The sequence below is a fragment of the Benincasa hispida genome, chromosome 9 (genome assembly GCF_027475165.1).
Source record: "Benincasa hispida cultivar pf3 chromosome 9, pf3_genome.v1.1, whole genome shotgun sequence".
NCBI lineage: Eukaryota > Viridiplantae > Streptophyta > Magnoliopsida > Cucurbitales > Cucurbitaceae > Benincasa > Benincasa hispida.
In genome coordinates, this window is record NC_143486.1 from 93,256,566 (window position 1) to 93,269,737 (window position 13,172).

General features: G+C 35.9%; 1 protein-coding gene and 1 pseudogene across 1 annotated transcript; one reads left to right on the forward strand and one right to left on the reverse strand.

Moving 5' to 3' along the window:
* Positions 1–5,706: 5,706 nt before the first annotated feature.
* Positions 5,707–8,342, forward strand: LOC150034205 (uncharacterized; annotated as a pseudogene).
* A 1,841-nt stretch (positions 8,343–10,183) lies between these two features.
* LOC120087325 (thylakoidal processing peptidase 1, chloroplastic-like) lies at positions 10,184–12,953 on the reverse strand. Its single transcript, XM_039044304.2, has 6 exons — positions 11,922–12,953; positions 11,395–11,463; positions 11,231–11,299; positions 11,012–11,098; positions 10,850–10,917; positions 10,184–10,656 (listed from the first exon to the last, which is right to left on the reverse strand). Exons 1-6 carry the CDS (start codon positions 12,624–12,626, stop codon positions 10,539–10,541), a joined length of 1,116 nt encoding a protein of 371 aa, XP_038900232.2. The 5' UTR covers positions 12,627–12,953; the 3' UTR covers positions 10,184–10,538.
* Positions 12,954–13,172: the final 219 nt, after the last annotated feature.

Sequence of the window (13,172 nt, forward strand, 5' to 3'; positions counted from 1 at the left end):
TGTATGGGGAGAAAGAATTTTGGCTATTAACTATTTTGTTATTTTTAATTTTATGTCATATATTTATTATTCAAACTTAATATAAGTTATATTAATTTGTTATTGAAATTCTATTGATAAAATTCATGTTCTAAAAATCTTTAGTCACGTGCATTACACGTGTTTTACAGCTAGTTACAAAAAACATAAATTGTTTATTTACTAATTTAAATTTATTTTTAAATTTTTTATTAGAATTTTTCTTAAAATATTTATAGAAATCAATATTTATCGAAATTTCTATTAAATTATGATCTTCATATTTCCATTTTAAAATGCATATAAAATTTGATGGTTGCATTAATTTAAACTTTGAAAAAATAATTGTATCACTTTGTACTATTGAAGAGTGAATTTTGTAGTAAAGCTAAAAATCAAGATTTTCTCAAAAAAAAAATTCAAGACTGATGAAAAATACAGAGTAGAGAAAGAAAAATAGCACACACAAGATTTACATGGAAAACCCTAATCAGGGAGAAAAAACCACGGAAAAAGAAATTTTTTTATATGACTGATACAAAGAATACACATGGACTACCAACTAAAATAGAAAAAAGGAAAACCCTAGGGTACAAGTATAAAAAGGAAAATGCCTTAGAGTAAAAAAAAAAAAAAAAAAAAAAAAAAAACACCCTAATTTCAACACTCCCCCTCAAGTTGGGGCATAGATGTCAATAAGACCCAACGTGCTCACACACGAGTTAAATAACTGTCTGGGCAGTCCCTTTGTTAGGACATCTGCAATTTGTTGGCTGGAATGAACATAAGGAACACAGATGTTGCCACTATCAAGTCTCTCCTTGATGAAATACCGATCAATCTCCACATACTTTGTTCTATCATGTTGAACCGGATTATTTGCTATGCTTATTGCGGCTTTGTTATCACAGTAGAGCTTCATTTGACCGGTATGATCTTGGTCAAGGTCTCTTAGAACTTTTTCAAACCAAATTTCTTCACAGATTCCCAGATTCATGGCCCTGTACTCAGCTTCGACACTACTTTTGGCACAACACCTTGTTTTATACTCCTCCATGTGACAAGGTTATCCCACACAAAGGTACAATACCCTGATGTCAACTTTCTGTCTACCACAGACCCTGCCCAATCTGCATCTGTGTATGTCTCGATGCATCGTCTTTCAGTTTTCCTGAACATCAAACCTCTCCCTGGAAAGGTTTTTAGATATCTCAAAATGCGCTCCACTGCCCTTATATGTTCTTCATACGAAGACTGCATGAAGACTTACCATACTCACTACATATGAAATGTCGGGCCTAGTATGAGAAAGACATATTAATTTTCCAACAAGCCGTTGATATCTCTCTTTATTAACTAGAACACATTTACTCATATCACTTAACTTTGTATTTGCTTCTATAGGAGTATCAACAGGTTTGCAGCCTGTCATACCTATTTTTTTAAGCAAGTCCAAAGTATATTTCCGTTGGAAAACTAAAATCCTTTCTCTCGATCGAGCTGCCTCCATTCCAAGAAAGTACCTTAGTTTTCCAAGGTCCTTGATTTCGAACTTCTCAGCCATCTTTGCCTTTAATCGGTCAATCTCTGAGGTATCATCACTTAAAATGACAATATCATCAACATAAACTGCAATATTTCCTTATACTGTCCTCTTAGTGAAGAGAGTATGATCTGAATGTTCCTGACTATACCCTTGTGACTTTACAAACATAGTAAACCTGCCAAACCAAGCCCTTGGGGACTTTTTTTAACCCATATAGGACTTTCTTAGTCTACAAACTTGATAGTTAAATTGTTTCTCAAATCTTAAGGAAGGACTCATGAAGACTTCTTCCTCCAATTCTCCGTTGAGAAAGGCATTATCACATCAAGCTGGTGAATGGGCCAATCTTTATTAACTGCAACTGAAAGCAGAACCCGTACTGTATTCAGCTTTCCTACTGGTGAAAAAGTCTCGAAATAATCAACCCCGAATGTCTGAGTAAAACCCCCTGGTAACCAATCTGGCCTTGTATCTATCAACTGTTCCATCGGGTCTATACTTTACTATGAACACCCATTTATATCCAACTACCTTCTGACCATTTGGAAGAGTGACTTGGTCCCACGTATGACTTTTCTCGAGAGCCCCCATTTTTTTCATGACTGCGGCTTTCCATTCAGGAATTTTCAATGTTGTGTGTATACTGGTTGGTATCACCACTATGTCTAGGTTCGTAGTGAGGGCCTTGAACTCAAGAGACAAGTTGCTATAAGACAAGTAACTCTGCATTGGATATTTTGTACATGATCTGGTACCTTTCCTTAGGACAATCGGGAGGTCAAGGGATGCATCTCTTTCTTTACTTCCTTCAGACTCCAAACTACACTCACTCTCATGCTCATACGTCTCATGTTTTGTCATTTTTCCACTTTCATTTGTGTTTTCAGCTGGAATAGGTGACATTTCTTTTCCAGATTCAACAATATTCTCTGCTGGAACAAGTGTCTCACAATCATCATTTTCTGCCTCGATGACATCTTTGCTATTATTGTCTTCCTTGTTTTTGCTCTCACCATTTTCAACACAAGCATCAGTTTCATCACATTTATTATCATCAGGGATAAAAACTATTAATACCTGGAACTGTTCTCTGTTCTAACTCATGGACTGGAGTTGGAGAAATAACAGATGGCGCCATTTCCTTCCTAACATTCCTCCTATAGTATGTGATCCATGGGACTTGTTTGGTCGGTAGAATAGATTCATTGGTACTGATGTATAGGATGGGTTTAGGCAGGACAGAAAGACTCAAACCCCAATTAGTTTCTTCACTAGTATTCTCCCCCTGAACAGAACCATTGGGAAAGAATGGATGATCTTCGAAGAATGTTACATCTATGGAGACAAAGTATTTTTTGGAAGAGGGATGATAATACTTGTACCCACGTTGATGAAGTGGGTACCCTACAAAGACGCATTTCTAAGCCCAAGGAGTAAACTTGGTTCGATTAGGGCCATGAGTATAAACAAACAAAACAAATCCAAAAACTTGGAGGGGTACATCAAAAAAAAAAAATCGGGTATTTGGATATGACTCTTTAAAGGAATCTAAGGGGATTTGGAACTTTAAAGCTCGAAACGGCATTCGATTTATCAGATGGGCTGCTATCAAGACAGCATCACCCCATAAATAGGAAGGAAGTGAAGTTGACAACATAAGAGACCGAGTAACTTCGACTAGGTGACGGTTTTTCCGTTCGGCCACTCTAATTTGTTGAAGGGTGTATGCACAGGAACTCTGATGGACTGTTCCTTTCGAGATTGGGAACTCTCTTAAGGAATTATTAAGTTATTCCCGACCATTATCACTCCGGAGAATAGTGATTTTGGAATTGAACTGGGTTTCTATAGAGTTGTAGAATTATTGAAAGACCGGTGTAACTTCGGATTTTTCGGTCAGAAGGAAAATCCAGGTTAGCCTAGTATGATCGTCAATAAAGATTAGAAACCATCGCTTTCCAGTGATGGTAGTAATAAATGACGAACCCCAGACATCGCTATGGAACAAGGTGAATGGTTTCAAAGGCTTATAAGGTTGAGACTTGAAAGAAACACGTGGTTGTTTGGCTTGGACACACACATCGCATTTTAACTTAGAAATATTAACATTATGAAAAAGATGAGGAACAAATAATTCATATACTAAAAATTAGGGTGCCCAAAGTAATAGTGCCACAACATATAGTCAGTTTCAGAAACAGAGAAATGAGATGAAAGCAAACTAGTCCTATCACATATCCTAAATGAGGCTTCTTCAGTGAGGAAATAGAGCCCTTGTCATACCGGGCAGTGCCAATTGTCAGCCCCGAGTTTAGATCCTAAAAAACAACAGCATCAGGTGAAAAGATAACACGACATTTCAAATTCCTTGTAATTTTACTAATAAATAAAAGGTTGTAAGAAATTTTTGGCAGGTGCAACACATCTTGGAGAACTAAACCCTCAAAGGGTGACATCCGTCCTTTTCCAGCAACCGAGGCAAAAGATCCATCAGCAATCCTGATCCTTTCATTCCCAGCACTTGGTTGATAAAAGAGAAACTGGTCAGAGGAACCAATCAAGTGGTCTGTGGCCCCTGAATCTAAAATCCATGGTTTATTACCAGTTATACTAACAAAGCCAAATGAGTGAAAAGTACCTAATTGAGCAATTGCACTGACTCCTACTGTATCAATAGTGCTCTAACTGTTTTCCTGATTCTGAGGCTGTGTCTCCCCAGTTATTGATTCACCTACCAATGCCCGGCCTAACTGTCGCTTTTTACCATTCGGTGGATGGCCAAGTAATTTTCAGCATTGATCTTTTGTGTGCCAGGGGTTTCTTGCAATGTTCATAAACTAGTGGCGGCTTACTGTTCTGGTTATTAGGGACTAAAGTTTTGAAAGCAGCAAAATATGTTGAGGGTTACAATAGTATTATTCATTGCCCTAGACCTGTCTTCCTCAAGACGTACTTCAGAGCAGACCTCCATTAGGGACGGTATCGGACGGGTTCCCAATATACGACTGCTTTCTGCATCAAACTAGAATTCAATCTGGCAAGAAAGTCATATACACGATCGGTTTCCTCAAATTAATAGTGCAAAACTCCTCCACAAGGACAATTCCAAATAATCTCACGGCACAAATTCATCTCTTGTGAAAGAATGACAATTTATTGAAGTAAGCTGTAACATCCATTGCCCTTTGCTTACACTCGTGGACCTGCTTACATAAGGTATATAATCGCAAAGTGTTCTGTCTCCTCGAGTAAAGTTTTTGGACTGCCTCCCAAATACCTCAAGTTGTGGCTACATATAATAAGGGTTTTCCAATTTGGGGTTCCATACTTCCTACCAGAATAGATCTCAGCAAAGAATCCTCCCCTTTCCAAATTCGTTCTTGGGGATCTTCTGGCCTTGGTTTCGGTATTTCTCCCATTAAATACCCAAATTTGTGATGACTCTCAAGGGTTATTTTAATAGATTGGGACCAGGAAAAGTAATTTTCACCATTCAACTTTTCTCCTACAATAAAGCTAGAAGAATTGCCTATAGCTCCAAAGAATAAATTTGAAGAGTACGTAAGGAAAGAAGTTATCAAATTTCCAGGGTAAATCGATTGATTCTGATTCAGATCTGACTGGACATTGGATGTCGATCCCAGTGCTTCTCCAATGGCAGCCATCTGTTGTTGGAACATCTCATTCTACTTCTTAATCTGTAGTTGCAACTGAGTAAACTGGTCTTGGATTATAGTCCCCTGATCCCGTTGATGGGATGATGAATCTTCTCCTCCAAATCCACCTATGATAGGTGATGACTGTCCCAAACTACTATTCGCATCCGACTGAGCCATGACCTCCCGATTGATTAAATGATAGCCACTGACTAGATTTATTCCCACCTGCAAATCTTTGTCTGCACCTATTCGAGGGATCGGCTGAAACTTACCGACCGAACTTGATGGGTTAACCCGCACATAAGAAAAAATGCCTGGCTCGACGAAAAAAAAACGACATTACCTGGCTGGAAGTTCGGCGGAAGGTCGTGGGTTGGCTGGAAAGGCAGATTCGGCTTCATCCTATGCAATTCGGCGACAGTCGGCTATGCCACCTAAAACGCGTCGACAAACATATTTGATGTGCGGTACGGCGTAGAAGCCATGGACTGGGTTTGCTGTGCTTCGATCGGTTGCGGCTGTATGGGATCGAGCGGAATCGGGCGGAAAGCTGGCTGGTCGGATCTAATCGCCGACTGGTCGAGATTGGAAATAATGGTCAATGGCGTTTTGGATAATAATGGCTATTTCTGTGCCATTGGTTTGAGATTCTCCTGTTAGGTTTTTCTTAGTTGTGGCTAGGATTTCGTCTCCATGCTCTAATACCATGATGAAAAATACATAGTAGAGAAAGAAATAGCACACACAAGATTTACGTGGAAAACCCTAATCAGGGAGAAAAAACCACGGAAAGAAGGAATTTTATTATATGACTGATACAAAGAATACACAGTGACTGCCAGCCTAAATAGAAAAAAAGGGAAACCCTAGAGTAAAGTATAAAGACGAAAATGCGCCTAGAGTAAAAACCCTAATTTCAACAAAGACGATATGAGATAATATAAAATAAGACAAAATAAAATAGGATAAGGCTTGATCTTGTTTTAGATTAAAAAATTTTCATATCTTAGTTCGAAAAGATTTAAGATAAATTCTAAATCAAATCTCTTATAAATATACATAATGGCTTTGTAACTGAAAACTTCTTACTTAAACACCAGAGTTTTTTTTCTTTATTTTGTAAGTCTTCTCCAAATTACAAATTTATGGTTGTTTTTTCTTGGCCTAAATTTGGCATCAACATGTACATCTATTACATTTAAACTTATAATCGAGCAAAATTGGAAAGAGGGTGTAAATAGATGGATTATAAAAATTCAAATTTTAAATTTATATAATTATTAATTAATAGTTTTAGTTGATACCATTACCAAAAATTAGGAGTTTAAATGATATTATTCTCTTTCTAAAAAAAATTATATTTTTCCCCAAAAAAATTAGGGTTCTGATATCTCAGGTTTTCCTTTTTTCTTCTTCTTCTTCTCTCTCAATCCATTCCCTCACCAAAATAGTCAAAGTCCACTCTTCCTGGATTCTCATCCAGAGAATACTGAGGTTGCTTTTGTGGTAGTGCCCTTTTGGTGTTCGTGTTTTTCATAGTGAAGAGGAAATGTGTTCTTCAGGGGTAAGTCTTCTATTCCATTTTTCTCTTCTTAGTTTCTCAAGCATGCTATATGTTTTGTTTAATTAAATGCATGATCCGTTCTGTTTCTATGTAAAATTGTGTTTTGTAAATTTTTTAGAATTGGGACAATCCATTTTCGCTGCAGGATCCTTCAGTTATATAATGACACTAAACATGTCTTATACAAACTTCTTTATATAGAATATCACCGCTTACATGTCTCCACATGAATGATCAGGATCAGATTATTTGTAGCACTTTACAACAATTGTAACATTGACAAAGTAGGTCATACTCGTAGTGTCACCAGGATATGATATCAAGCCTTATCCATCTACTACATACCATTTAGGTTATCACTTAAACATGATCGACCCGTATGTCTCTACATACATATTTAAGGTACAAGATAACCTTAGATCTTAGTTTATTGGTTTGTGGTTAATGCAACTAAAACTGAAATAAAATACCATATATTTTATTAAATAAATAAGATGTTTTTACATTACAATTACAAACTATAGGACCCTACGAGATTTAGGACATCAACCCCAACATTTTTAATAGTTTTAGTATAATATTTTATGTTTCAGATTATTTGGGAGTCTTACAAAGTTTTCGTGGACATTTTTCCCAATTTATGTACAGACGATCAAGACATATGGCGAACGATAAATCCTCTTATATGTTTTTACATTTGTGAGTGCCATTTTCCTAACAAAGTGATAAGACAACTTGGTCTCCAACAAGATGTCCCATCAGAATAAAATATTGAACCTCTACTACATGACATCGACCTAAGAACTGGAGATTGGTCTGAAAAAGTTGCACATTTGGTAGTGCAATGGCATTACCGTGCAAGATTTATTGCAATAGGGTATCCAGTTGGGCAATTTGATAGGGATGCAACTCAAAATTACATCAATTGGTACAATATTATTACAAGGCGATATGTTACTCGTCCGAGAGCAGCTGTGGGTCATCTAGTACATAATTAAATATTTTCTAATTAATTTTAATTCAAAATTATTTTAAATATTGTCTAGTTTTTTTATAATTAACAGAGATCGAACAATAGTCGCCTTCGTGGTGTTGCAAATGATTCAGACTAGGTCCTTACTATATGTAGTAATAACAATAGCTATATGAAGGAGATACATTATATGTACGATATACCTATTGCTCCTTTGTCAGTACCTAGGCGTAGGGGACATGCTCGAGTAGAAGAAGTGAGTTTGATGAGGTCAACCACAATGTGGAAGAGTTGCCTCCTACGACGCAAACATAGAGCCAGACTGGTTATGCTAGTCCAATGATGATGATGCCACCTTTTGGTTTAGTATATTATGATTTAGAGGTCGGTCCATCGTCTTCATACATGCATGGACATGGTCGCGGCCGTGGAGAGCGTAACGAATATTTATACTATGAAGCACCTACAGATGTACAAAAGCCACCAAAGTGACATCAAGAGGAACTAGAGCAACCTAAAGTTCAAAGTCGATGACAACAACCAGCTCGAAATCAATGACGTCCGCCTTGTGGAATACATTGATTTTTTTTTTAAAAAAAAAAATGAATGAGAAACATTAAATTGTTGTATTGATATGGAAGAAAAAAAGATTGAGAATTTGTTCTTTTTTATGATGTCTCTTGGAGTTAAGAGTTAATAATGTAAATTTTACTTATTATTAAGAAATACAAGGATAAATTTTTCTTCTTTTTTTTCAAGAAATAGAACGGTAAATTTGCATAGGATACTTTGTTTAGAGAAGGTAAAGAATAATATTTTTTTAAAAAAAAAAGAAAAGAAAAAGAACAAAGTTAGGTCGAGTTTTCAACCCTCGACGTACGTCAATTAAAAAAATCGTACAAGTCAAATCTCCAAAACTACCATACTTCTCTAATTATTTTCAAAACAACAACATTTCACTAATTATTTATAAAACTTACAATATTCTAAATGATTGAAGTTTATTTTCATACAGATTATAATCCATAAAGAAGCTTCTAAACAATTAGGGATGTGTTTAAAATTATTGTTTTATAAAAATATGTTTGACTATGTCATTAAATTGTAAGTAGCTGAATCACCTAATTAGACAATTAGACATGTCTAGCAATAAAATTCAGCTCTTTCATTAGAAGTAGAATATTTAGTAACGTGTCAGCTTTATAAAATGATAGAAAAAAGGAGGGCCCAGATCTCAAAACAGTATTTTTAACTCATATATAGAGAGAGGAAGATGTGGTTCTTATGCTTAGCTTGAATATAGAAAGGAGGAGGTGGGTTATAGTTATTAAATGCAAAGTTGTCTTCGTTAGCGTGTTGACATCCCGGTTTAAAATGTTGATCTAAACAAAAAAATATCGAAACCTTAATTTTATAAAAATATCAATATCAATTAAGTCTGTTTGTCTAATTTTATTTCTGAAAATTTATTTTCGAATTTTGTGTAAATTCTGAAAACAAACATTTTTATATTTTTATTTTATCCAAATTTTAAATTTAAATTTTAAAATCTATTATGTAAAGATGAAAACATTTAGAAATAAAGTATGTCGGGTAATAAACTCAATTCATTTTTTAAAAATTAAATTATATATCATGTTATGTATTATAAATTATATAATATTACAAAATTATAGTTACACAAATATTTTAAAACCTAAAACATGCTCGTAAATAAATTAATAATCATTCATTATCAACTAATATGTAATTGTTAAAAACTAGTTTTATGATTTATAAATATAGTATGAAACACAATTCTGTTTTTATTGAAACCCTTGGACCTTTAACATGTTTATTATTTATATGATATTTACATCAATGATATTTTGTTGTTTATTTTACTATGTTTCGTAAATTTTCCTATGATATAATGAAAATCTTCATGTCGATATCCAATTTGTAAAAATGTGAAAATATTGAGATATCGACGAAAATTTAATACCATGGCCAACATAGACTATAATATCACTTAACAACATTTTCAAATATAACTAATTTAGTAATATATACAATAGTTATTTTTTAGGGTCAATTTTTAGTTTGTTCAAACTTTATCCGGTCAACTTAAAAAGCTGATTGTAACCGCAGTGCTCTTCTTCAGCCACATAATAAGTACAATCTAAAATCTTCAAATGTAAGTTAGAAAAGAAACAAGCTGAACTATGGAAGGGCCAAGCAGTCCCCTAGTCCACAATTTCGTCATTATGATGAGAATTTGAACTTCCAACCTCAAAAAGATGTTAGAGATGAGGATGTTAGTACATCTCAGACATTTCAATTATTAGAATAGGGATTTAAATAATCCTTTCCCATATACAATCCAATCAAAACTGAACTTAGTTACCTTCATATCTAAACGAGATTCGCAACGTTAACAAATATATGAAGAACATTTTGCAATATATACATGAAACCGATGTTGTAATTCACAATTATATACAAACTGGGAAAATGAAACTTGAGAAAACAATGAACAAACGTTCTCATCTTTATATGAATCTTTTCCCAGGCCAATGTGGATGTCAAATGTAATCTAAATACAGTAGTGGTTACAGTTTCAACCACAAAGAAATTGCAGATAAATCTAATTCCCATCCATCCAATGTTCTACTGCAGCCCTCAGCACTTGGCCAAAAAAGAAATTGAATATGTAATTTGAGAACAAATACCAAAATCAATCAAACAGATTCTGATCTCGGCAAAAAAATAAAAATAAAAACAACAGATGGTGAAACATCAAGAAACTACCGCATCTTCGTCTGCATTTTGATCACTCATGATATCAGAAACTTTCGACGGTGGCCAATATCGGAACACTGATCTACCAACAATGTTTTCGACAGGAAGTGGACCCCTGGAAAACCCAAATTAGAACACGTTAGAAGCATTTCGACAATTCTTTAAGGTCGAAGACTTGTATGCAACATGTAAAGAAATTCGACAATGACACAATGAGAAAAAATGAGGAGCTGGTTCTCCTGATTATAAAGTATCACATGGTTTGTTGAGAAAATAGTAGCAAATCGAATCCAGGATAGTTAAATTACCAGTTATGAGAATCGAAACTGTTGTTGCGATTGTCTCCCAATACAAAAACATACCCTTCAGGCACAAGCTGCAAGATAAAACATGACGTCCAATAATTTGAGTGGGCATGCTCTACCAAATATAAATGTGTGTTTCATCACTAAAGGGTTGGGATATATTACCACTGGATCCATGTTATAAGAAAGTGGCTCTAAGATAAACTTCTCATTTTGAGCAACACCATTCACCAAGAGTTTTCCATCTCGTACCTGTAGCAATGAAACAAAATGAGCTTAGGGAATCGGAAAATTCCATTGTAAATTGATTTGCATTCAAAAGGGCCAGTGAGAACGAAGACTCGAGCCCCAGTGAAATCATTCAAACAGATGAGAATAGCTAACCTCAACACAATCACCAGCCTTTGCCACAATTCTCTTGATAAATACATCATTTGACTTGTAACCAATCTCCTGCAAATGTACCAGAATTTTCAACGAGATAAGCAACATGAATGAACTTCGAACAGAGGAAAACGTTTCCTGAAAATAGAGATCGTAGACGCTACCTGCAAGATTGGAGGTGCCTTGAATATGACAATATCAGAAACACTCGGCTTTCGGAAAAAGTATGACACCTGAAAAGCATAAGAAGACTGGATAAGTTAACGAAGAAACAAGTGATCAATAATTTCAAACCAGGTCTTGATCATATTGATATTACTTATCCTTCTTCAACAATCATCAAACACTTCCTTCAGTTATCATCCCTAGATGTCATTTGACAACTGAAAAGGGAAATTCAATTCTTTAAGGAAGCAGGGCTTATACAAGAGATATAAAAGAAAGTAAACTCTATCTCATAATGTACACCATCAAACACCCAACCATGACAATTAAAACAAGCTTTTCACTATTCTAGGCAAAATAATAGGAAATTTTCAAGGAGCTTGAACATTTGACGAAGGAAACAAATTTGAACATTTCCATATGAATTCAAACATATAATTACCAACCCCAATAGTCTAACGAACGTTCTCTTCTAGTTCTTTCAGATATTTAAAACTAAAATTTCAGTAGAAAAACATTGTCTTACCTTTTCAGCCAAGATGCGATCGCCCACGTCAAGGGTGGGATACATTGATGAAGAAGGTATGGACCTTGGTTCAGCCAAGAAGGAGCGAAAAAGCACACTAACAGTCAAAGCTGTAACGATGGCCTTCGCATCTTGAGAACAGTTATTCAAGAAGCGCGATATCCAGCTGCTCTTCTCTAACTGCGGAGGATTGGGCGGCAGGCTCATGCCCTCGTCCATTACGCAGTCAAAAACTCCATAACTTTCTATTTCGCCGCCAGCTGAGCTTGGAACCGAGTCGTTTCCCGTTACCGACTTCGACCCCTGTAAAAATGGGATAACCGAAGCGGCGTTGAAGGAAGAAACACCGAATACACCCATAGCCATTGGCGAGGAAACGGAAGTAACTACAGTTGACTTCATAATCGAGATCAAACCTAGAACAATGGGGTTTCTAAAGCTTTCACCAACAATTTCTCCAGCGATAGTGCCAAACGAAGATGCTGAATTCTTAACCCAACATCTTGAATTAGACGGAAGGACGTCGGAATGGTAATGGCGGACTGAACCGGGATGGTCAAATTCCGGCTTCTGATTTGAGCCAAAAAATCGAGATCGAATCCAGCATTCGTGAACAGCGCGACAATTACCGACACGTATTCCGGCAGAGGTTGCAAGGTTTTGAGCGACATAACCCGAGAAGGAGACGGTAACCCTGATAGCCATACCTGCAATCTGGAGAACCCAAATAAAATCCTAAACCAAAGAGCCCTCACTGACTAGTAACGTATAAGAATGAAACCCTATAAGCCCATGAAAGCCATTTCTGCAGGAAAAACAAGCGATCCAGCGACGGAGAGGAAGAATCGAAAACGCCGCTATATTGGAAGACAAAACCCGAATCAATAAGGGGCTTGAAAAATCAGAAACAATATTTACAATGAGAAAAAAAACGGCAAGCCAGTGATCGGATATGAGAAACGGCGTATGTTCTCCCGGCGATCTCTCTCGGACCGACGGCGCGAAGATTCTACAGAAGGAAACAAATCACCATCCACATTGGGTCGATCGGTTCTAAAGAGGATGCTCGTTGACAAATTTGGCCTTCTCTGTCGACTTTATTAACGATTTTGCCACTTCTCTCAGTATTCTTTTTCTTTCTTTCTTTTTTTCCCTTTAAATATTCGTTGATAATTATTTCTTTTAAAATTGTTGACTTTCAGTCTCAATTGCCATTTCGTTTAATTACAATCCAAAATCAAAATAATAAGC